General features: G+C 44.2%; 2 protein-coding genes and 1 long non-coding RNA gene across 5 annotated transcripts; 2 read left to right on the forward strand and 1 right to left on the reverse strand.

Annotated features, from left to right (window-relative positions):
- The first annotated feature begins 1,468 nt into the window (after positions 1-1,468).
- coq7 (coenzyme Q7, hydroxylase) lies at positions 1,469-6,016 on the forward strand. Of its 2 annotated transcripts, none has more exons than XM_089007045.1 (6): positions 1,469-1,681; positions 1,820-2,115; positions 2,684-2,798; positions 3,078-3,217; positions 5,739-5,807; positions 5,889-6,016. In XM_089007045.1, exons 1-6 carry the CDS (start codon positions 1,597-1,599, stop codon positions 5,964-5,966), a joined length of 783 nt encoding a protein of 260 aa, XP_088863171.1. In that variant the 5' UTR covers positions 1,469-1,596; the 3' UTR covers positions 5,967-6,016. The 2 variants fall into 2 exon arrangements, with proteins under 2 accessions (XP_088863171.1, XP_088863173.1); XM_089007047.1 differs by having other exon boundaries at positions 1,472-1,681; positions 1,940-2,115.
- Positions 6,017-11,035: 5,019 nt separating this feature from the next.
- On the reverse strand, positions 11,036-17,671 carry LOC148892592 (uncharacterized). Its single transcript, XR_016116293.1, has 3 exons — positions 17,589-17,671; positions 17,213-17,520; positions 11,036-12,338 (listed from the first exon to the last, which is right to left on the reverse strand). It is a non-coding gene; the product is annotated as an uncharacterized LOC148892592 (long non-coding RNA).
- notum2 (notum pectinacetylesterase 2) lies at positions 14,435-24,236 on the forward strand. Of its 2 annotated transcripts, XM_089006751.1 has the most exons (12): positions 14,435-16,011; positions 16,077-16,386; positions 16,590-16,642; positions 17,075-17,170; positions 17,263-17,323; positions 17,400-17,512; positions 17,592-17,694; positions 19,012-19,200; positions 19,328-19,428; positions 22,883-23,030; positions 23,122-23,169; positions 23,320-24,236. In XM_089006751.1, exons 1-12 carry the CDS (start codon positions 15,864-15,866, stop codon positions 23,621-23,623), a joined length of 1,674 nt encoding a protein of 557 aa, XP_088862877.1. In that variant the 5' UTR covers positions 14,435-15,863; the 3' UTR covers positions 23,624-24,236. The 2 variants fall into 2 exon arrangements, with proteins under 2 accessions (XP_088862877.1, XP_088862875.1); XM_089006749.1 differs by having other exon boundaries at positions 14,435-16,386.
- The last annotated feature ends 573 nt before the right edge of the window (positions 24,237-24,809 follow it).

Consider the following 24,809-nt stretch of genomic DNA (forward strand, 5'->3'; position numbering starts at 1 on the left):
CTGAAGAAACCTTTTCAGCCTGCGCCTGATATGCGAGTGCGCCTTATATAGTGTAGTGTAGTTATGTTGAGCCACAACAGGTCTCACAACTACTGTCAGCAGCCACGACTCCATTTCACCTTGAAAAAGAAGTTGTGCGTAACCCCAGCCCCAGCCACACACACACATGCATGCATGCATGCACACACACACACACGCACACACACACACATACACGCACACACCTTCATACATACATACATACATACATACATACATAACATACGTACATCCGTACATACATACATACATACATACATACATACATACATACATACATACATACATACATACATACATACATACATACATACATACATACATACATACATACATACATACATGCATACATACATACATACATACATACATACATACATACATACATACATACATACATACATACATACATACATACATACATACATACATACATACATACATACATACATACATACATACATACATACATACCTGATGCGATTTTTAGTTGATAGAAAGTTGGAAAATGGCTGCCCCTTGAGATGGCTGAAAGTGGACAGAATTTGCCACTTAACTCGTACAAACACGATATTAATCACAACACCATGCGGAGACTCATATAGGCACATTGTACATATTTCTGCAAAGGGATTTGAGGGAGTGACTCCCCCTTTTATATAAAACACATTTGATAGTGGGGGGACATGAAGATGGGAACTGTAACTCTGTAATTAAGTGTAATCATAAGTAGAGGCAGGGTTTTTGATGTTGGAATCCTATTGTGTGTAAAGGCACTCATTTAAATTCATTGAAATTTCCGAGGATAAATGGACTCTACAAGAATTTAAGAACTGGACTTTTTTCTGAGTTTGCATCAAAACCTTTGCATGTGTGTCAAAATGGGTATGTTAGAATGTTTGACGAGGAATGATTGAACCTTTTAACCAATACTGTAATCAATGATTGAGCATGTAAACCATAGCTGTCAAATTCAAGGCCCTCGGGTGAGATCTCGCACGACACATCATTTTATGTGTCCTGCAAAAGCAAATCAAACATGACAACTTCCATGCTTGCATAAATCTGTACCAAATTTTCAGATTCTAAAATAGAATAAACAAGAGACATATTGTAAGCATTTTCTTGGGACCAAATCCCTACTTCCAGTAACTTTAACAATAGTTGAATCAACCGCCATTCTTGACTTCTGCATATGGTTTCAATCATGAAGGCTCTTCAAGAGAAACTGTAACTAAAACGAGTTTGACACCTCTGCTGAAAACCAATGTTATAATCGTTGCGGGTCACTGCGTGACAGCAGAGAACTGCTTTGAGTTTGCAAACCTCTGTCAAATGGTACAAAAAAGGAGACGGGGGAGGAGGAGCAATGGGGGGAGAGGAGGAGGAGCAGGAGTGGGAGGAGGAAGAGGAAGAGGAGGAGAAAGACGTGCCTAAAGCGCGTGACGTCATCACACGCCGACAAATCGAGGCGCTGACATTTCAATGACAATTTGCCTGTATTTTATTTTTCCTCTGTTTGATAACTAAGGGCATAGAACTATAAAACAGGGTAGCATGCAAAGAACGGTATACACGGCGTTAAATGACTGGGCGAACAAGGCGCTCCCATTGATTGCAAGGCGTAGCTCAAAAAGCAGAGGTAAGTCAGCAATGCATGGATTTCGAACGCACTGTTAAAATGCTAAATAGGCTAAAAACAAACGTCCTAAAGTACTTGGTCCTAAAGTACTTGGTTGTCAATATCGAATAACTTTCTTATGGTTTCGCCATTATGAAGTTATGTCTCGTAGGAACGACGAGAACTCGCAGATTCATCGGCGCACCTTGAGCTTTCCGAACAGACCTATGATGCTCATGATAAACGTGAAGCTATGTGCCTTCATAAATTTGATTGCAGCGTCCCTGTGGAGTTCCCGTGATTACAGTGTGATACCGACCCCTCGTGACAGGACCGAGAAGGAGATGCTTGATCGTATCCTACGCGTGGACCACGCAGGTGAATATGGTGCCAATCGCATTTACGCCGGCCAGATGGCAGTGTTGGGCAGGTCTACTTCTGGACCTCTCATCCAGGTCAGAGAAGAATCCATTTACCTCATAATTCAGTCTGAATTCCTTGTTGGGGATATAGGTGGAACAATATTAATAGTTTGTTTCATGACTATCATGACCAAGGTTAGTCCATGTGGTGCACCCCACCAAATCCAAGGTGCAAACAAAAATTGACACTGACACATGCTTCAAAAACATTGTACGTTATGTATTTTGCATGCTAAAAACGAAATACAATCACTAGCCCTCTTTTGCTATTATCATTGGAAATTCACAGCAACACCCAATCAATTTTCATACATATACCCAAGAAATGTACTTAAAGTTAAGATGTCAAGGTCAGTGACATTCAATAGTCCTAGGACTCTATTGCAACACGAAACAAAATAATTGCACGCTCTGTACCTAACTATTTTCATTTTAATCAAATAAAAATGTTTAACAATCATCAGTGTTTCACAATTCAATTGGATTTTGGCTGATGAATAAACACACTCTATATGTAAACACATACAACACAGTATCAAAAATTATTTCCATCACCAAACATTCACTTTTATTTGGTGAGATACTGTGTCTTTTATTACAGGAAATGTGGGATCAAGAAAAAAAACACCTAGAGAAATTTAGTGAAATACTTGCTGAGAGCAGAGTCCGGCCTACAGCACTGCTACCACTTTGGAACGTTGCGGGCTATTTCTTAGGTTGGTATAGCATGAAGAAGTAAAAGAGGAATCATAATGACAGCATTGAGCAAAAGTGGGGTGTTTCAGTGTAAAGTCTTGTGTTTTTACCTGTATTTCCTTTTAATTCAATGCATGTGAATTGTACACACTGTAACATCTTCGTGTGTTTCATTATATATTAATCTTACCATGAAAAGTGCCTCATTATGCGAATCCTAAAGAATATTGTATTCATTTATGTGTTTCATGATACTTTCAGTAAATTTGCAATCTGCTGAAATCTGAACTTTTTCATAGGGGCATCAACTGCAATGTTGGGCAAGGAGGCAGCCATGGCCTGCACTGTAGCAGTGGAAGAGAGCATCTCTGAACACTACAACAGCCAGATAAGAACTCTGATGGAAAAGGATCCTGACAGATATACTGAACTATTAAAAGTGAGTGCTCCCTCTTAATAGTTGATTTTGTAAGAAAAAAAGCATGATGTTGATATGTACAGTCCAGTATATCATATGGACGGTTATGAAAGAAAAAAAAGCATGATACTCATATGTACAGTATATCCAATGGACCGACAATGTGATTTGATTTCATGTTTGCTGTGATATTAACTCTACTGTTGACCTCACTCAAATTTGTTTATAATAATAATCATAATACATTTAATTTCTAAGCGCCTTTCAAAAGTGCAAATGTGATTTTTTTTTTTTAACTACCGGTGCATGTAAACGTATTTGTTAAAGTGATGCCAATAAATTTTTTCAAGCAGTCCGAAATTCAAAGAATGTAATGAAGTTAGCTTTAAACATTTCAGTTTAACTTGATGTATTCTTGTGTCCACTGTATTTTTTAAATTATCTCAAATATTATTAGAGGTTCTTGTAATTATTTTTTTTCACATTGCTTATTCTTCAAACAAGCATCACACTAACAATTTGGGATCTTCAATGAACACAAAATGCACATTTTCCCAAAATTATTTTTCTGAATTTTCAAAAATTGACAGTGTTGTTAACAACACTCTTCTCTGTGGTGTTTTATATTTCAAGTTAGAAGACATACCCTGTTCTTGTAATTTTACAGGGACCTGAAATTTTATATCATTCTGTAGCGACAAGTACATATTTTTTGGCCTTGTTGGACAGCAGGTGGCAGCACTATCTGCCCTGCCAGCTTTCACGTTCTGCATTGATAAATTGTAACAAAAAACACAAATACGTATCTATGGATTTTAAAAATGAACAATGACTGCCCAACAACGGCCAAAACTTCAAAGAACAACCGAAATTAGGGCGAATCACATTTATTTGACACCCTCACTTTATGAAAGGTTTATATTTCAGCGGCTCTATACGTTTTGACAGCATTTCTGGTATGGTTTCCGAAATGGGTATAACACCAGGAAATGAAATTAGCCGTGTGCATGTGTCCATGTGTTTTTTTTCATGTGTTTGTGTGTGTGTTAAATTCTTAATTTCAATCAAAGTACAAATATGTTGAAATCTTACACATATCAGAACCGGAACACCTTTAATAGTCCCACAATGAGTAAATTTGCAATCTACAGCAGCAACATTGAAAGGGGTGGGGGGTTAAAAGATAAAGAAAATGTCAGGAGACTGAAATGTGTCAGGTTTGCAATGGTGGTGATGGTGGTGGTTGTGGATCCCAAAAAGCAGGCAGGAGGAAGCAGCAGGTTGCATTTCACAAATTGTATTAAAATAAAGTCAGCAGGAACAAAATCTAAAACATCTAACTCATCTGAACAGAAAAGTACAAAGTATCAAAGAAAACCAAGAGTAAAAGTCTGCCAAGATGAAACAAACCTGACAGAGTGCAGCAAACATATACACACTACACAATGACCCGACACGAATGGTCGTGCCGGGAGTCCTTTTAACTGCCACTGATGAAGACGAGCAGCACCTGTGCAACTGAGGGCGGGGCCGATGGCACTACCCGTTGGTCGCCAACCAGAACGTGACAGTCTACCACTGATCGGAACGACCAATACCTGTGCAGGCGGGGCCGACAGCGCCACCCGTTGGTCGCTAACCAGATCAGAATCAGAATCATCTTTATTGCCAAGTATGTAGAACACACAAGGAATTTGTTTCCGGTAGAACACGCTGCACTAGTATCGTCGTCAAAAAAAAAAACTGCTAAGTGGCACTATACAGTTCCATTTTGGCTACTGTTGAAAGGGTTCAAAGAGTTAATGGCTTGGGGGAAGAAGCTGTTTAAATGTCTGCTGGATTTGGTGCGCATGGATCGGTAGCGCCTGCCTGAGGGGAGTAGCTGGAAAAGGTGGTGGGCAGGGTGCGGAGGGTCCAGTAGGATTTTCCGCGCCCTAGTTTGGATTCTTGCAGTGTGCAAGTCCTCGAGAGTGGGTAGGGCGGTGCCAATGATTTTTTCCGCCGTCCTAACTGTCCGTTGAAGTCGGATTTTGTCCATTTTTGTGGCGGCCCCGAACCAAACGGTGGTGGAAGAACACAGGATGGATTCGATGACAGCCGTGTAGAAATGTTGCAGCACCTCCTGTGGCAGGCCATGCTTCTTTAGCAGCCTCAGGAAGTACATTCTCTGTTGGGCCTTTTTCAGGATAGAGTTGGTGTTGACCTCCCACTTCATGTCCTGGGAGACTGTGATTCCCAGGAACTTGAAGGTTTCAACGGTTGACACCAGGCAGTTGGATAGTGTGAGGGGTAGCTGTGGTGATGGATGTTTCCTGAAGTCCACGATCATCTCAACTGTCTTGAGCGTGTTCAGCTCCAGGTTGTGACAAAATGTACAACTGCACAACCACGATAATCTGACCGCGGCGAAGTAGCAAGCAAAGGATAACTGTGTTGGTTTTGTTGTATTCTAATGGGCTTTATATAACTGACTTCGATTTTTTCCCCCACAAGACTAAGTTAGCTTGGGTTTTGTGTGATGTTGTGTGTTTTGTCTGCTTAGGTCATAAAAGAGTTCAGAGATGATGAAATGGAGCATCACGATATAGGATTGGAACATGATGCTGAATCAGTAAGTGTGAATCTGTTGGTATAATAATATGGGTTTGGTGTTTTTGTATGTAATCTCATCATTACTGTGCTTTTGATTTAGGTACCTGGATTTTGGCTACTTAAAAATGTCATCCAGCTCGGGTGCAAAGTGGCAATCTATGCTTCTCAACGTGTGTAACTTTGTATACAGGATCTGTTAACATTTATAATAAAGTGCTTGTTTTAATATTTTGACAATTTTTGCATTTATTTTCCACAGTCAGTGTCATGAGCCAGTTGACAGCGGGGCGGGGCCTCCGTTCCCGCCGCTCGCCAGCTGCTGTCAATTCCCTCCTCATTAACTGTGGACATTTAAACCCGACGCTGGCATCCACCCAGCGTCGGAAGATACTTCGCCTTACGCCAAGCTAGTACGTGGAACTTGTTACCAGTACGTTATTTGCTTCGCCCGAGGAATGATTTTAGCCACGAACGCGTTTGTTGTTTGCACCGCGTCGTAGGTTGTTTTGCACCCTCGTGTGCCACTTTATTTTCTTGGTTAGTGTGGTTGGGTGGATTGCCGCCACTCACCCACTAACATTGTCTGTTGTCATTTTGAGTTTGTTTCACGAGTTGTTACCGGGTCCGCGTATTTTCGGACCCGCGCTTTATGTTAATAAATCCTTTGCCGGTACCCACGCCTCTGTCCTGCTCTACGATCCACCGCCTATACCACACGTTCCTGTTCGCCAGCTGCCACTGTCGCCGCCGGAACGTGACAGAATCTTCCGACCAACATGGATCCTGCGGACAGTAACCGAATCTTCTCCGTCCTCGCTCAGCAGGCGGAGCAGCTCGGCCAAGTGGTGCCCGCCATCGCGGAGATCCGCCGCGACATCACCCGGTTAGCCCAACGGGTAGATAGACTTGAGGCCAGCGGCGCCTTCGTCGCGGGGGCCGTCCCTCCCCAGACTTTGAGCCGCGAACCCAACATCCCACATCCCACCCGTTACGGAGGGGAGCCCGGGCGCTGCGCGCAATTCCTGCTGCAGTGCTCCATAGTTTTCGACCAGCAACCCTCCGTATACACCACGGACGCGGCCAAAGTGGCTTACGTCACCAGCCTGCTTGCCGGACCCGCAGCCGCTTGGGCGTTGGCCGTCTGGGAATCTCGGCCGGAGCTCCGAGCCTCCTTCCCGGACTTCGTCGCCGAGTTACGGCAGGTTTTCCATCTCCCGGTGAGTGGGCAGGCAGCGGAGTCCCAGCTGTGGATCTGCCAGCAGGGTAGCCGATCGGCGGCGGAGTATTCCGTCGCCTTCCGCGTCCTGGCTGCCGCCAGCGGGTACGACGACCGTGCGCTGCGAGGGATGTTTCGGCGCGGGCTCAGCGCGGCGTTGAAAGACGAGCTGGCTACCCGCGACGAGTGCTCCAGCCTTCGCGAGCTGATCTCCCTCACACTGCAGCTGGACAACCGGATGCGAGACAGGGCCCGGGAGCGGGCTGCCCAGGCAAAACTCGAGCCGCCAGCAGGGACCCGAGGGGGTGCCCGGACCTTTCCGCGTGGGGGGCACGCGGCCGTGGAGCCGATGGCGTTGGGGTGTCGGGTTGTTCAGCTGGGGGCGAGTCGGAGCATACTCGATCTCGACGGTCGGTTACTCGCCGAGGTTACGCAAGAAACCGTGCCGCTTCGACTCGTACTCTCGGGCAATCACGTGGAAAACCGGCGGTTTTTCGTGATGCGTTCACGCTCGGTTCCCATCGTGCTCGGGTTACCTTGGCTGGGAACCCACAATCCGGCCATTTCGTGGGACGGACCTACCATTCAGGGGTGGAGCCCCCTCTGCTACGCTCACTGCCTCCGGTCGGCCGCGGGTGGGCCGGCACCATCTCACAGCTACCCTAGGGAGGAGATTAGCCTAGAGGGGGTGCCGCCCTGTTACCACGACTTACGACAGGCGTTCAGCAAGGACCGCGCCCTGTCGTTACCACCGCACCGTCCCTATGATTGCGCCATTGACATTCAGCCCAACGCTCCGTTTCCCAGTTCTCGTCTGTACAACGTTTCCCAACCCGAACAACAGGCTCTCCGGGACTACATTGACTCTTCGCTCGCGGCCGGGCTCATTCGGCCATCACGGTCACCTCTGGGAGCGGGGTTCTTTTTTATCACTAAAAAGGATAAATCGTTGCGTCCGTGCGTGGACTATCGGGGACTCAACGAAATAACTATAAAGAACAAATACCCGCTCCCACTGATTGACTCCGCCTTCGCGTCCCTCCAGGCCGCGACCATCTTCACTAGACTGGACCTCCGGAGCGCTTATCATCTTGTTCGGGTCAAAGAGGGGGATGAATGGAAGACCGCATTTAAGACACCTCTGGGACACTTCGAGTACTTGGTGATGCCGTTTGGTCTCACCAATGCACCCGCTGTGTTCCAGAACCTCATTAATGATGTCTTGAGGGATTTTCTGAATATTTTCTGTTTTGTGTATTTGGACGACATTTTAATTTTTTCAGAGTCCCTTGAGGCACATCGCCAGCACGTCCGGCTAGTTCTGCAGCGGCTGCTGCAGAATCGACTATACGTCAAGGCCGAGAAATGTGAATTCCACACCTCCTCCTTATCCTTCCTGGGCTTCATCGTGGAGCGGGGGCAGATCCGGGCTGACCCAGCCAAGACCGAAGCGGTAGTAGAATGGCCCACACCTACCTCTCGCAAGCAGTTACAACGCTTCCTGGGGTTCGCCAACTTCTACCGCCGCTTCATCCGGGACTACAGCCGGAAAGCCCTCCCCCTCACCCAACTCACCTCCACTAAGACCCCGTTCAGGTGGACGAGAGAAGCGGACGCCGCGTTCCGGCTGCTGAGAGAGGCTTTCTCTCACCCCCCAGTTCTCCGCCATCCAGACCCCAACGGCGCGTTCATTGTGGAGGTAGACGCCTCGGACTCAGGTGTTGGGGCAGTACTCTCCCAACGCTCCTCAGTCGACCAGCAGCTCCACCCCTGCGCCTTCTTCTCCCGCCGCCTCAGCTCCGCCGAAGCCAACTACGACGTGGGCAACAGGGAGCTGCTCGCCGTCGTATTGGCTCTTCAGGAGTGGAGGCACTGGCTCGAAGGGGCGAAGGAGCCGTTCACCGTGCTTACGGACCATAAGAACTTGGCGGTCATCCGGGCCGCCAAGAGGCTGAACGCACGCCAGGCACGGTGGGCGCTGTTCTTAACACGCTTCTCCTTCACCCTAACCTACTGTCCAGGAACAAAGAACACCAAGCCCGACGCCCTCTCGCGGATCCACGAGCCAGCAGACAAGGAAGACCTTGCGGAACCCATCCTGCCCGGCCACCAGATCATGGGGGCGCTCCAGTGGGAGGTCGAACGGAGGGTCATGGAATCATTAAAAGGTACCCCGACTCCCGAGAAGTGTCCCACAGGCAGACTGTTCGTTCCCCAGTCGCTGCGCTCAGAGGTGCTCCAGTGGGGGCACGCATCCAAGGTGGCGTGTCACCCAGGGGTGAGCCGCACCGAGCACCTCGTCTCCCAGCGATTCTGGTGGCCGCGGCTCCGCGACGACGTGGCGGACTTTGTTAAGGCCTGCCCGGAGTGCGCCTGTGGCAAGGTCTCCCATCAGCCTCCGGCAGGACTGCTCCGCCCCCTACCTGTCCCCCCGCGCCCTTGGTCCCACATATCAGTGGATTTCATCACCGGCCTCCCCCCATCCCGTGGTAAGACGGTCATTCTCACGATAGTGGACCGGTTTTCTAAGTCGGCACACTTCGTGCCGTTGACCAAGTTGCCGTCCGCCATTGAGACGGCGACACTATTGGTCAAACACGTCGTCCGTCTCCACGGGATCCCCACTGACATCGTGTCGGACCGAGGGCCCCAGTTCGTATCCCGGGTCTGGAAGCGTTTCTGCAGGTCCATGGGGGCGTCGGCCAGCCTGTCCTCCGGTTACCATCCACAGTCCAACGGCCAGACCGAACGGAAGAACCAGGACCTGGAGGCGGCCCTGCGCTGCGTATGCCTTCATCGTCCCTCGGCCTGGTCCATCCATCTCCCGTGGGTGGAATATGCCCACAACACCCTGGTCTCCTCAGCCACAGGTCGGTCACCGTTTATGTCGGCTTATGGCTACCAGCCGCCGCTCTTTCCCACACAGGAAGGGGAGGTGGAGGTCCCGTCGATACAACACCATCTTCGGCGGGCCCATCGGGTATGGAGGGAGACCAGGGCAGCCCTATCACGCACGGCAGTCCGGAACCAGAGGGTCGCGGATCGCCGTCGCCGTTCCGCGCCAGCCTACCAGGTGGGCCAGAAGGTCTGGTTGTCCACAAGGGACCTACGGCTGGCCGGGACAACCCCCAAATTGGGTCCGCGTTTCGCGGGCCCCTTCACTGTGGAGGCCATCATTAACCCGGTCGCGGTCCGACTTCGGCTGCCCGCCTCCATGAAGATCCACCCGGTTTTCCATGTATCTCTCATCAAACCGGTGGAGTCCAGCCCCTTGGCCCCCCCTCTTGCCCAACCCCCCCCCCCGCGGATGGTGGACGGAGGACCGGCATACGCAGTGCGGGAGATCCTGGATTCACGCCGCAGGGGAAAGGGCATCCAGTACCTGGTCGACTGGGAGGGCTACGGACCGGAGGACCGTCAATGGGTTCCGCGAACCTGGATTCTGGACCCGTCGCTCCTGAGGGACTTCCACGAGGCTCACCCGTCGAAACCAGGCGGGCCGCCAGGAGGCGTCCGTTGAGGGGGGGGTACTGTCATGAGCCAGTTGACAGCGGGGCGGGGCCTCCGTTCCCGCCGCTCGCCAGCTGCTGTCAATTCCCTCCTCATTAACTGTGGACATTTAAACCCGACGCTGGCATCCACCCAGCGTCGGAAGATACTTCGCCTTACGCCAAGCTAGTACGTGGAACTTGTTACCAGTACGTTATTTGCTTCGCCCGAGGAATGATTTTAGCCACGAACGCGTTTGTTGTTTGCACCGCGTCGTAGGTTGTTTTGCACCCTCGTGTGCCACTTTATTTTCTTGGTTAGTGTGGTTGGGTGGATTGCCGCCACTCACCCACTAACATTGTCTGTTGTCATTTTGAGTTTGTTTCACGAGTTGTTACCGGGTCCGCGTATTTTCGGACCCGCGCTTTATGTTAATAAATCCTTTGCCGGTACCCACGCCTCTGTCCTGCTCTACGATCCACCGCCTATACCACACGTTCCTGTTCGCCAGCTGCCACTGTCGCCGCCGGAACGTGACAGTCAGGACAAATTAAGTGAACTCTTGGGATTTCCTGGATATCTGCAAATTCTGAATTTGTCCTAAAATGTGCTTAAAATGTGACATGTTATTCACAAAAACAGATAACCAAGCAATCCACTCGTGTTGGACTGCTTGGTGTCAGGACTCCAACTGGGCCCATTTTTTGTCCAGGTTCTTTTGGCACATAGATTGTGTTTCGTCCTCCCGCGGAATATCTTGTGTTTGGAATAAATTTTCCACCCATTCCCAACAAAACAGTCCAACAGCACGATGCACTATTTGTCATGCTTCTCAGTAGGTATATGTTTTTTTTTTTCATTTTTTCTTCCACAGTGTTGTATGTTCCTTCCAAATAACTCAGGTGTCATCACAATGCTTTCCCAGTTATGAATTGGAATACTTGAGCGTTTTTTACAAACTTCAAAATTGTACCAAATGTTTTCTCTTTTTTTTTTTTTTGTAAATGTCTCCCAACTGCATCAGGTTTTTTAATGTGTCACTTGTAAACAGAGTTTTGAGTCAAAGAGTTCTTCAGTCATTAGCCAACAGTGCTCTTGCAGCCGCATTGAAAGGATTGCCACACCCAGGGATTAATTCATTGATCGACAAGTTTTCTTTATGTGTTCTGTCGGTGTGCTGGAAGCATTTTTGTGCAAGGTGGTGTTCCAATCGGCCAACTCAAAACCACTTTTCATTTTTTTTATAAATTTATTTTATAGTGCAGGGCAGCTCAAATCATTTGATTGGATAGGATTAGCCTTTATTAGTCTCACAGTGAAGAAATTTACATTTCAAAGCAGCAAAGTAATGAAAGTAAGATGAAAGGAAGGGAAGTAAAAAAACTAAATACAGGACATGTTGTAAAGGCAGCGTCTCTCGCGGCGCCATTTTAAGTCATAGCAACAACAAAAAAACCTGAATAACATAATATGACAACACAAAAGACACAGACAGTCATTCAGTTTTAAGCACTTTCTACACCCTCTTTGTTGTATGAAGCAGTTCTAGATGAAAGAGGAAAGGATCAAAGTGTCTTTTTCACCAGTGGATCAGGGACGTAATGGTGGAATGTGCACGCAGCAAACACGAAGCTGTAGCATCCATTGATGAAAAGAGATTGCTTCACATCTCCTGTTCCACATAAATCCGCTTCAATTCCAATACGCGACAGTTTTACATATGCATTGGCGCCTTATGCTGACACTCAATCTCATCGAGGGCTCCTCAAGCCATGCATCCATCGAGCTGCAGACTGTTGAACAGCACCAACGTTGCTGAACAAAGCGGAGATGTGCTGCCCATTGCTGCCACAAAAAAGCACAAATTGTCCATCAATTACAATCAAATGGCACTGACATTCCTCTCAAATCAAAAACAGTGCTGCCATATTCGTGCTGCTGAAAAGACGCAACCGCTCAGCAGTCTCCGCGATGAATGTTGTGGCCAAAAATGCTGAAAAACAATCCATATCCCTTCCACATGACGCACAACAACTCAGTGACAAAAGAAAACAAAACAAAAACTTGAAAACCTATACGTACTGATTTTTTTGGGGCAGTACCATTTGAAGTACAGTATGTGTCGGGTGTGTGTCTCAGGTGAGGTTATTGAAAATAAAATCAAGTCCTATGACAAGTTTATGAAGAGCTGAGCTAATTCATATGACATACTTTTTCTTGCAACTCTAACTTGTGCATCTGAAACATCAACATTCTATTGGTGTTCTTAGTGGAGGTTGGCAACAGTTATGAGAAAATCGGGAGGCACACGACACAAATAAATTTGGTGAGCCCGCACGAGTCTGGAGGCCAATAAATGTACCCTATCAAGCCATCAGAAATTTCATCTGTGTATACAATCATGGAGGTTCCCAGAAGCGAGAAGCCGTTGGCTTGAACAGACTCCTTCAAGCTTCTGTAACATTCGGTCAAGTATTCACTTTGAGCAGCAGCTTTGGCTTAGAAAACACCCACACACAGTCTGCAAATTTTATAAATAGTAAAGAATCCGCATTCTACTGTCCACTTTGAGATGTCTGGAGCATATGTACCTGCTGCATCATTTCACCAGATGCTTTAGATGAGGGGTTCTAAACGTGAGGTAACTGCATTAGTGTACATGTGACTGGCTTTGAAGGCATAGACCACAGTTTGTTGCAAATATTGAACACTGTTGTTACATTTTTGAACACGGTTGATTGAAGATTCCATTTAGTAGCATTAAACTCATTGCTTCTCCGGCCTCTACAATACCATTTTCAAAAGGTGACAAAGTCCTCCTAATGAGTTTGATCATGTCTTCAGTATGGTGTGATGTCCTGTTGCTTATATTTATGCGTCAATGCAGGGCTGTTGGTCACCTGTGATTACAGAAGCACTTTGGGAGCTTCACGTCGTGAAGCCAAAACCCACGTCATATCGTTCACGAGAGCACATTGTGTCCCTATGTCAGAATAGCGGCTCACTCTAGCCACACCACAGTGCAAACTGGGATTACAGCCATCCAGACACAATGTCAATTGAGAAATCTTTGGAATGAGTTGAATACCATTCCATTTTTCCATATTTTTTGTGACATAAGAGCGGGTACCGTGCCATTATCATTTACAGACCACAGCAATCAAAATGAATCAGAGGGTGTCTTTGGCCATGCTGACACTGCAGGTGTGATCTGCTTATCATATGTGTGTGAGTAGTCTTTCAGTGCATCTGATATATCAGCAGTGAGAATGTGCTGTCTTTAAGCTTGGCAATGCCATCGAGCCTAATGTCTTATTGAAAAGAAAAATGGCACTCTGTCAAACCAAATACAGGTAAGACAATCTAAATAGCAGCATTGCCATCTCTTGGTTTCTGATATTCTCTTGATCTGCTGATACATTTTCAGCAGTTTCTTTCATTTTTTAAAACCCTTTTTGGGGTATCTGTTAAACAGATTTTTGCACTGATTTATTAGAAGAGGGTCTAGACAACTGAAGGAATGAAGAATGATTCAGTTTGGGAGATCAAATTCAGTATAGTGATGTCTTTAGGGTCCATTTTTACTGCATTTAGGTGATATGATCTCACACACACATTTTATGAGCTGTTTTCTTTCTGGCCATAGTTTAAAATAGCACGAATGCTTGAAACTGAGTCAAGAATCTTTTTTTTCCTGCCAAAGTAAAATACTTGGTCAACTGTTCTGCTTTATTTGTGTTGTATTTTGGGTTAATTGCAATGGTCTTCATTGTCTCAAAACAGAATGGCCACAGTTTGAATAACTAGGATTAATTAGCAGTAAGCCTTATTTTTGCAGGTTTAACTCATATTACAAAATGCCTTGGAGTTTGAATGCGGAAGGATTCTAGACTTTTAAATGTAACATAAGTCTGAGGCTTTATTTTTGTAATACATTGATTAGTGTCTCACTCTTTCACTCTCCAAACATGCCGCGTTCCCTTCATCCCCATAGACCCTCACTGCCTTTGTATGCTTGGCCTTTCAAGCATCCATCATACGCTGTGATTGGCATGTTAGGATGGTGTGTATTTCATTGATGAGAATTTCAGAACCCCAAGGTTCGTGATCAGCGCTATGTCACAATTGAGTCATCCCAAGGGTACGGCAAAGGATCAGTTTCAAACAGTTTGCCTGTCTTCATCAAACGCTCTCTCCAAGAGTCTGCAGGCCCCAGACTGACCTGGATCCAAACACACGCAAAGGTAAAACCCTGATGACATTATGCTCAAAATGTATCAATCAAAAGGAAGGAAATATTTCTTTCACTCTAATTTTAAGGTGAATGAGTCTCAGATAATGTTTGAGTCTCTATTTTCAACATCTATTTTCTAGCGAAAACAATCAAATTCTGAGAACTGACCAACCGGCCACCATGTGTGACACTTAAATAGGGGTCAAGATGTATCAAAATGCACAATTCGTACGTTTGCTGTCAGAGTTGATACACCATTATTCAACAATATGGTTTGCTTAATTTGCTTATTTATTTTTTAAGCGGGGATGGGGGTAGAGACCACAACTACGCGGTAAACTACTGCTATATTTTGTAATAAGTTTGCCCCTCTTAGATGTCAATGTGACCAAAATGTAAAAAAACAATCAGTAGCAAGTGTACTGCATCAATATACACTCCACATCCATAAACCCCATTGTTACAAACAAATCAAGACAGAAGGTGTTGAACTAGTTAAGGGCTTTCGAAACAGCTCTTGTAATAGTTCTCAGATTTTGCAACTATACTATAATGTCACGGCTGGTCTGTTCATCTACAGAAAAAAAATGTTTGCCTCCTTTCTACCTTTCTGGTATTATAACAAAATTAACTTCTACAACATCGGAATCAGAAAGAATCAGAATGCCTTTAATATTCCCACAATGGGGAAATTTTCGAAATGTTATGCTATAATTTTAGCATAACAATATTCCTTTTTAAATTAATATTCAACTATTGAAAAAAATCCATATTTTCAATGCTTGTTTTTGTATCATGTATTACTCTAGTTTTGTGACTTGCACAAAATACGTTTTCATTGTAATCTGTTAAAAAATGATGTACCACGTCAACCGAGGCTGGATATTTGAGCAAGCTGAGAAGATTGGAGTGCGGCGGAGAGAACGTGGGGGGCAGGCGGGGAGGCATGTTCTTGAGCTTCGCCCAGATGGCAAAGTGCTTTGCGTCTGAATGCGCGCAAAGAAATATGTTAAGGGGATCTTTTCTCCTCGCCACTGGTCATCCAGGACCTCCCCTTGATATGTGTCATCTGTTGGAGCTTCAAGAGAAAAATGGGAGGAACTCCGATCCATATGATGGCACTATAAAGCTGAGGGATGATTTGGAGGCTTCATCAAAAACATGGTCAAATCTTCATTACCGCTCAAGACTGGCATCATCTTTTTACACCTGCTACCGCTCATCTCATCATCAGGCCAACTTTTGGGCAACTTCAGAGACTCTCTTTGCATATTTGTCAAATAGGTATGTTCACTTTTCATCCAATTCATCCTGTAATGAATTCATAATATTGTCTCTATCATCAGCAGACATGAGGATACTTGGCCAGATTGCTTTCTTGCTTTTGCTGGGGGAGTGTTGGAGTCGGAATACAAAAGTTCAGTCCTCCAAGAAATCTCCACATGGAACCCAAGCAAGCGAAGGCATCCAGCCTTCACCTGAGGCTATTCTCTCCTCTAGGAACATCTCAAACAATAGAGCCACTGGAGGTATCAGCGGAGGTGAATCTGCAAGGGACGTTGCTGCAGGAGCTCGAGTAGCTAAACAGCAGACAGATGAAATGAGGTTGCACTTTCTCAAAAACCCGCATGTGACATGTAATGATGGGACACCAGCTGGGTGAGAAGCTCATTTGAAATTGACGTCACCTTTATCTCATATTATTTTTTTTAAAGATAAAACACAGTGTTTTTTTATTCTCTTTGAGAGATTATAAACAACCGCTAAAATCAACATAACAATGTGAGATGTTTGGTGGACATCAACATACCAACTTGTGACACACTCCTTTAGTCATTATAACATGTTTTGTGATTGTGCAGGTTTTACCTAAGAGAGATCAGAGGAAGTCGCAGATGGCTTTTATTTCTGGAAGGTGAGATTTTAAAAACACTGGTTAATTTGGTTCCGAAGAGGTCAGCTTGTTTGGTGTTGACACCTCATTTGAAATTTAGATGCAGACGTCATCTTTGGGTTTTCTTCTTTTTTGTTGCTGTCAGCCTTCTGTGCATTTTGTATTGGAGAAACGCACAATTGTTGCTTCAACGAGATCTCTCAAGTCTTTTAAGTGTACTTTTAAGTTAGTGATAGGGGAATTCATGAAGAATGGCTTTAATACAAATGTTCACATTTATGACAACATTCAGAGCTCTTTCAAATTAAAGGATGCATGCTTGACTCAAGGCTGCAGGTGCATTGGTCTCCGACTCATACACAACGCAGCGACGCAGGCCTCTCTGCTGAAATTGCGTTTGCTTCTTATTTTGCGTGGACCTGGATATTTCATATTAGTCTTCCCTATTTTTAGGCGGCTGGTGCTGCTACAGCAAAGAGACCTGTGATTCCAGGTACCAACATATTCCTCGACTAATGAGCTCCTCGGGTTGGCCCCTGACAAAGACTGGTAAGTGAAGTAATCGTACAGTACTTGGTCATATGCACTTACATCATCATGGATAATGATCCCTGCTTCATTATTGATGGCTTGATTTACAGGGCGTGGCATATTGTCCTCCCAAGTCGCCGAAAATCCTTATTGGCACAACACAAACATTGTGTAAGAAACTCTATTATTACGTTTGGGTAATCGTGGGGTGGCTTAGGTTCATCAGTGAGTATCTCCTTTTCTGTAGATTCATTCCATACTGCTCCAGCGATATTTGGAGTGGCACTGGGCCTGCCCTGGCCCCTCCTCCAAGCCAACGACAAGGAAGAGAGAAAGAACGGAATCGAAATACAAATGCAAGTGCGTCTCTGCAGAAAGAAAACGATAATTACTTCTCGCATATACCGCTCCTGTATTCCCTGTCTGTATTCCTTACCAGCTGAGTATACTTTCATGGGATCGCTCATCATCCGAGAGGTCATCAAAGACCTCATTCCCAAAGGAATCAAGCAAGCCAAGGTTGTTCTGTTGTCTGGAACAAGGTATGATCATTTCACTGCAAAAGATAATAATAATAATAATAATAATAATACGTACATTTTATCTCAAGGACACTTTACAGTCATCAGACAAGCATAGATTCAATAATACATGAAATACAATTTTAAATAGAATATGATAAATAAAATACAATTAATAATAGAAACAAGAGATAGAGCTACACAGAAAATGCCATTTTAAATACAGTAAAGTCTCGTTATATCGATATTCTCGGGAGTCGGAAAAAAATATCGATATAACCGGACTATCGATATATCCGATCCTGCGGCATGTAAATTTTCTCCTTGCGTTCATAGAAATAGTATCGTAATAAGCAGTACTATTGATATAACCGATATCGTTATAACGAGACTTCACTGTAGGTGGGTTTTGAGATCGGATTTGAAGGTGGGAAGAGAATCGATGTTACGAATACTGGGAGGAAGTGAGTTCCAGAGTTTGGGGGCAGAGCAGCTGAAAGCTCTGTCCCCCATCGTGCTGATAGGCAGGGTCGGGGGCACACAGAGGTGGAGGGAGGAAGATGATCTGGGGGAACAAGAGGGAATAGAAATTTGAAGGAGGTCAGATAGGTATGGGGGAGCAAGGTTATGGATAGCTTTAAATGGATAAAGAAGAATTTTAAAGTTGATTCTATATTAGACTGTGAGCCAGTGGAGCTCTTGGAGGACGGGGATAATGTGGTGAAAGGATGTGGTTCTGGTGATGATCCGGGCTGAAGAATTCTGGACTAGTTGAAGTTTGTGGAGAAGTTTCTGAGGGACACCAAGGACAAGTGAATTGCAATAGTCAATCCGGGAGGTGACAAGACTATGAACAAGGAGAGCAGTGGTGTGAGTGGTGAGAGACGGGCAAAGACGATTGCTATTGCGTATGTAGAAGTACGCAGATTGGGTTGAGTTAGGCTGTACTTTTTGCAGACAAATACATTTCTGCCTCGTCCCCAACCACTTTTGAATATTACAGTCTTGACAGCCAAATACAAACGGTCATAAAAATGTAGATTCAAGAATACCCCTGCCACATACAATGAAATCCAATGTTAGTTTCAATTGCCTTTTATGAGTTGGCACATTGGACTACATGTAGTGTAGCGGTTCACATTGCTGAATGCGTGCCCTTGCCAGTTCATGTTCCCAACTGGCCTGTGGCTGACGCCTGATCAGCCCAGATGTGGTTTGCCTGTCCCAAGTTTAAGAGTGGGTCGGTATGTCCATCCACTAGCTTTGAGACCACCCAAATATTGTCGACTGGAAGTTTTTATTAAACGCCACTTAGCAATAATTATAATCTTCCCGCAGTGCTGGCGGAACAGGAGTCTTGTTGAATATCGAGAGAGTGGCCAATTATCTGGAGCAGCTCGGTGCAGAGGCACAGGTCCGAGGTCTGGTGGACTCTGGCTGGTTTCTTGAAAGTAAAAATCAGAGATCATCAAACTGCCCTGAAACAGTTACCTGTTCACCTGAAGATGCTATCAAGGCTGGCCTGAGGTAAAACGATGTAAAATGGATGTAAGGTTCTCTGTAAAATGGTAATGCTTGTCATTCCAACTTGGCAGGTCTTTCAACATTTATTGTGTCAATAATTAAGCCTGGTCTGTGTTGTATTCTTTGTCAGGTTGTGGAATGGTGTGGTACCCGGTAGGTGTCGTCGGCTCCATAAAAAAGGGGAGGAGTGGCAGTGCTTCTTTGGCTACAAGCTGTATTCTACCCTGACTTGTAAGTGGCCTTAAAAATCACATTCACTGTAATTTAAAGCAGATTCTTTACTTACAGACAGTGTATTATAGGTGTTCAAATGCCTGACATGTTTCGGCGTATACTTCCGCCTTCATCAGAGTGTTCATGTCACATTCACTGTATTGGAACCTCAGTTTCAACACCAGATATGCCCTTTTTAATTGTTTTGTGCTTCGCTAGTTTTTAATGCATTGTGCTCGTGTGTGACAAACTAAAGATTTTGTTTGAACAAATATAATGAATCGTTAGCTGACTTGGATGTCTTCTTTTCCTTTCGGCTTTTCCCGTCAGGGATCGCCACAGCGAATCATTCCTCCATCTCCAGAGGTTTGATTCGCATGTTTGTTTTGACCGAGCTTTTACATCGGATGCCCTTCCTGACACAACCCTCTGTGTCTCCTTGTGGCTACAGAACAAGCAATTCGATGAGCTTAATAAAAATGCAGATGTTCGATAAAAAGGCAATGACAGCAAGGAAATAGTCGGCAATAACAAAGGGACTTGGATGTATTTTTTATTATTATTATTATTATTATTATTATTATTATTATTATTATTATTATTATTTTATTTAGTTAGTTATTTTTTAAATGAGCAAAATTACCAGTTCTGAAACCAATAGCAATAATATTGTGTATTGTCACCGGAAGTACAATGTTTGTTAATTGCATGATCAGAATCAGAATCAGGATACCTTTATTCGTCCCACAATGGGGAAATTTGCAGTCCACAGCAGCAATTGAAAAGGGATGGGGTGGGGTGAAAGGATAGAAAACAAGATATTCTAAGCATAACAAAATTAAAATGTCAACTGTATACTGTGCAAATGTAAATGTGCAAAACCGTTCCATGAGAGAAAAAAAACTGTACATAGTGCAGAATCAAGAAATGCATTTTGATATATTGCAACAACCCATATTTACAAGTGTCCAGTTTTTTTCTTTTTTCTTTTTTTCACATGTGATCATTGAGGATTGTGAAGCCTGACAGCAGTCGGTTTGAATTTGTTGGTTGCACAATACCTGCCGCTTTCTTCAAGAAGTGTCTTGGTGTTGACAATAAATCATTGCACACGATTGTTTGCTTGGTGAAGGAGGATCTAGAATGTTAGGCACATTGTGAAATTTGACAAAATACACAATTTCAGGACTGCGCCAAAATAATCAGTAACGCAACACCTAGACTGCAAAGGTCTGTGTAAGCTCTCAGTCGTACAGGAGTGGTCCATCGATGAGAAGGTTTCTTCAGCCGTCATCTGTACAAAAGTGAAGGTTTCGGACGTTTCGCCTCCTATCCAAGAGGCTTCGTCAGCGAACTAAAGTCTGACTGGTCGTATCGGCCCCATTTATATATCCCTAATGTCCAGACCTGGTGGCGCCGGACACAGCTATGATAGGTCCCTACTCTCAGGTAAAGAAGGGTTCCCCCTCCGACCCATTGTTTGTAGCATTGACTCCTCTACATACAATGTAGCCAAATATTTAAAAACTATTTTAGCTCCGTTGGTTGGTAACACAGAATACCACGTAGAGAACACCACAGGGTTTGTAGAGAGGATCAAAGACCTCATATTGGAACCTGAGGAAACTTTGGCATCATACGATGTGACTTCTCTCTTTACATCTGTCCCAACCCCAGCAGCAGTCTCAGTGGTGAGGACGAGGCTGCTGGCGGATGTTTCTCTGCATGAAAGAACCAAACTGAAACCGGATCACATCTGCCAATTATTAGAAATCTGCCTTAATACTACGTATTTTCAATTTCGGGAAAAATTTTATAAACAAATCCATGGTTGTGCTATGGGCTCACCAGTTTCACCCATAGTGGCTAATCTTTACATGGAAGAGATGGAGAAACAGGCCCTCACATCCTTCCCAGGGACAAAACCTAGACACTGGTTTAGATATGTGGACGATACTTTTGTCATAATTAAGAAACAAGAAATTCAATCCTTCACAGATCATCTCAACTCTGTAGACTTCAACATTAAATTTACTCGTGAGGACATTCAAGAGAACCAACTAGCCTTCTTGGATTGTAAAGTAATTATAAAAGAGGACAGAGCGCTAAAAACAGAAGTCTTTAGGAAGGCTACGCACACTGACCAATACTTACTTTTTGACTCTAACCACCCTTTACAACATAAACTAGGAGTTATCAGAACCCTCCAGCATAGGGCTAAACTAATACCAACTAGCACTGAAGGTAGAGAAAAGGAGTCAAAACATATCAGGAGAGCACTCACTAACTGTGGGTACCCTCAGTGGTCATTCAACAAATGTCAGAAAGAAAGAATAGCGAACGAAACCAATAATTCTCAAGATTCTAAAAGGAGAGGAGTAGCAGTACCGTACATTGCAGGAGTTTCTGAAAAATTACAAAGAGTCCTTTGGCAACATAAAATTCCTACTTATTTCAAACCGATAAACACGTTAAGGCAAAAATTAGTGCATCCAAAAGATAGGCTACCAAATGAAAAACAAAGTAATGTAGTTTATTCCATACATTGTAAGAATGAAAATTGTAAAGAGCAGTACATTGGGGAGACTCAACAAATTCTCAAAAAAAGACTTTATCAACATCGCAGGGATAATACTAGTGGGCCTCAATCGGCAGTACATTTGCACCTAAAAGCTAGCAACCACTCATTTGACGACAATGAGGTTAAAATCTTAGCGAAAGAACATAGGTGGTTTGAAAGGGGGGTGAAAGAGGCGATTCTTATAAAACAACAAAATCCTTCATTAAACCGGTCTGGTGGTGTGAGGTTCAATTTGGATCGTTCATACAATAGCCTGCTCAGGCAAAACAGGTTAGGCAACTTTCGCAATGCTGATGAGGGTCGTTATGCTGATGAGGTGATACCGGGGGGAGTGGGTGTAATAGGCCAATCGTTAGTCAGGAATGTAGGAACAATCAGTGGTGCCACAGGGGGGGGTCCCGCGCCCCCCCCCCCCCCAACCTGAGAGTAGGGACCTATCATAGCTGTGTCCGGCGCCACCAGGTCTGGACATTAGGGATATATAAATGGGGCCGATACGACCAGTCAGACTTTAGTTCGCTGACGAAGCCTCTTGGATAGGAGGCGAAACGTCCGAAACCTTCACTTTTGTACAGATGACGGCTGAAGAAACCTTCTCATCGCTAGACTGCAAAGGTAAAAAATGCTGAATCATTTTGAATTGTGTACCTTCGTAGTTATCACCACACATTCATAAAACATGCAAAGTACAGCATGATCATTTTTTCAGCATTCATTTGCGGTGTTAGATTCCTCAATCCAAACACTTTCAAATATATTCTCCAGAAATACACATTAACAGTAAATTCCTAAAACAGCAAAGCAAAAGAGGGTGTGAGTTGTCAAAGCACTGATGACCATCCAGATTGCTTGAGATTTCTTAATTCATACAGTACCTTTTTTTCTCTGCAGCCCCTCTGTTTGTTGCACAGTGGCTATTTGATGAAGAACAGCTAAGGGTGGAGAACATCTATATTGGAAGACAGCACATGAGCAATGAACAGTGGCAGTATATACAGAACCTAGGCAGAGAGTTGAAGAGCTCCTTGAAAGATGTTACGTATGTTCACAATGAAGAATTTGCTGGAGCGTATTATAATATAGTCGTAACTCGACAAATGACGTGCCCTTTTTTGTTTGTATGTCTTCAGAGGAGTATTTGCACCTTCCTGCCTTTCCCATACAGTGATTACTAAAAGGTATGATGGTGCAGTTAATGGTGATTTCATATGCTACACTTCCATCATTTTTTTTCTTCAACACCAGACATTGTTATTGATACATTGCGAGTTGTCACTATGTACTCATTTTTGTCTTTAATTTCACCCACCTGCTTGTTGTTTTCTCAGCAACTGGATGAATTTCCAAGTTCGAGGCACTTCTCTACCGCGGGCTCTGCACTGCTGGGACAGGAGTTTGGAAGCCACACGCAACAACAGAACTCCAGCCAAAGGGTGTCCATTTCACCTGGTGGACAGTTGCCATTGGCCTCAGTGTAACCCCACCTGCCCCGCCCTGGTAGACCAGGCAACACAACAGGAACTCACCTTGCTCCAGATGCTGGCAGCCATGGGTCTTGATCTTCGCAAGCTTGGCTTGAATCCTAAAAAAGACAAATATTTCCTTGCAAACATGGGGAGCAACAGTGGCTAGCGTTACAAGTGCAGAACAGAGGCAACGTTAGGTGTTGACTTGTGGAACAATCAAAATTGTAAAGAAACAGCGGTCTTGCTATCTCCTCCATGTGTCAGCCTCAAGACCCACTGGTCAAGGTTTTTTGTTTTTTGGTCCCTCTTTGTTTGTTTTCCTTTAAACTTGTGCAGGGTCAGTGTTTCCATTTCAAGCAATTGAAGTGCAAAACAATACACTTATAATCTTGAACTGAGCATGGTAGAAATGAGTGTCACATTTATAAAAGACTTGAGGATGGTGCAACCATCTGCTTCATTCAAATCTCAGTTTATGTTTTTTTCGACAATTGCTGTGTAGAATATATATTTATTCATATAATTTCTACTCGGTCATTTGTAAATTTAGTTGTGGATTTCATCAATCTACCATTATTTAACAAATGTTGATGAGCAATGAATTTGATTTATCATTCAATGTATGCAATTGCTTCCTGTTCTATAACTGTACACAGGCAGCCCTGACATACCGACCAATTATCTTTGTGTGACTTACTCATCTATAGCCCACAAGGCAACACTAACATATTTATACACATATATTTTACTGCATGTTAAAGTAATCTGTCTAAATGGGTTCTCTCAAATGTATATCACTGGGTATTATGATTCAGTCAAATTTATTCCCAATAAAGATATCATTATTTTGAAAACACATCTATATTTTCTTTTGCATGAATAAATAAAAACGTACATTTTTTTTAAAATAAACAAAACAAACAAATTAGAGTGCTACTGTAATCACTTATCCGCATTATGGTCGATGATCTGCACCCTCTTATATTTTACTTCAGGGGAGAGGTAGAACTGGAGTTATTGCCACCGAATTGCTGTGCATGTACAGACAAACAACCATTCGCGCTCACAATCACACCATCAATAAACGTAATATGCATGTTTTCAGTATGAAGATGGTATACACAGAAAATCCGTGCAAGAATTTAGAATAATTGAAAACGACACAGAGGAAGAAGAGACCCCATATTTTAATTTACAACCGCAGAATCATAAACCACTATCCACCCGGCCGCATTAAACAATTAGAACATATCAAAAGCGACATTTTAAATAATTTGATTACTGGTAAACCTGTTATTCAATTTCAGTGGATTTTTTTCCAGTCAGGGCAAAAAAATATTAACAGAATATAC

This window comes from Hippocampus bargibanti, linkage group LG10, assembly GCF_051943395.1.
Source record: "Hippocampus bargibanti isolate YZ-2025 linkage group LG10, ASM5194339v1, whole genome shotgun sequence".
In the NCBI taxonomy this organism is placed as follows: Eukaryota; Metazoa; Chordata; class Actinopteri; order Syngnathiformes; family Syngnathidae; genus Hippocampus; species Hippocampus bargibanti.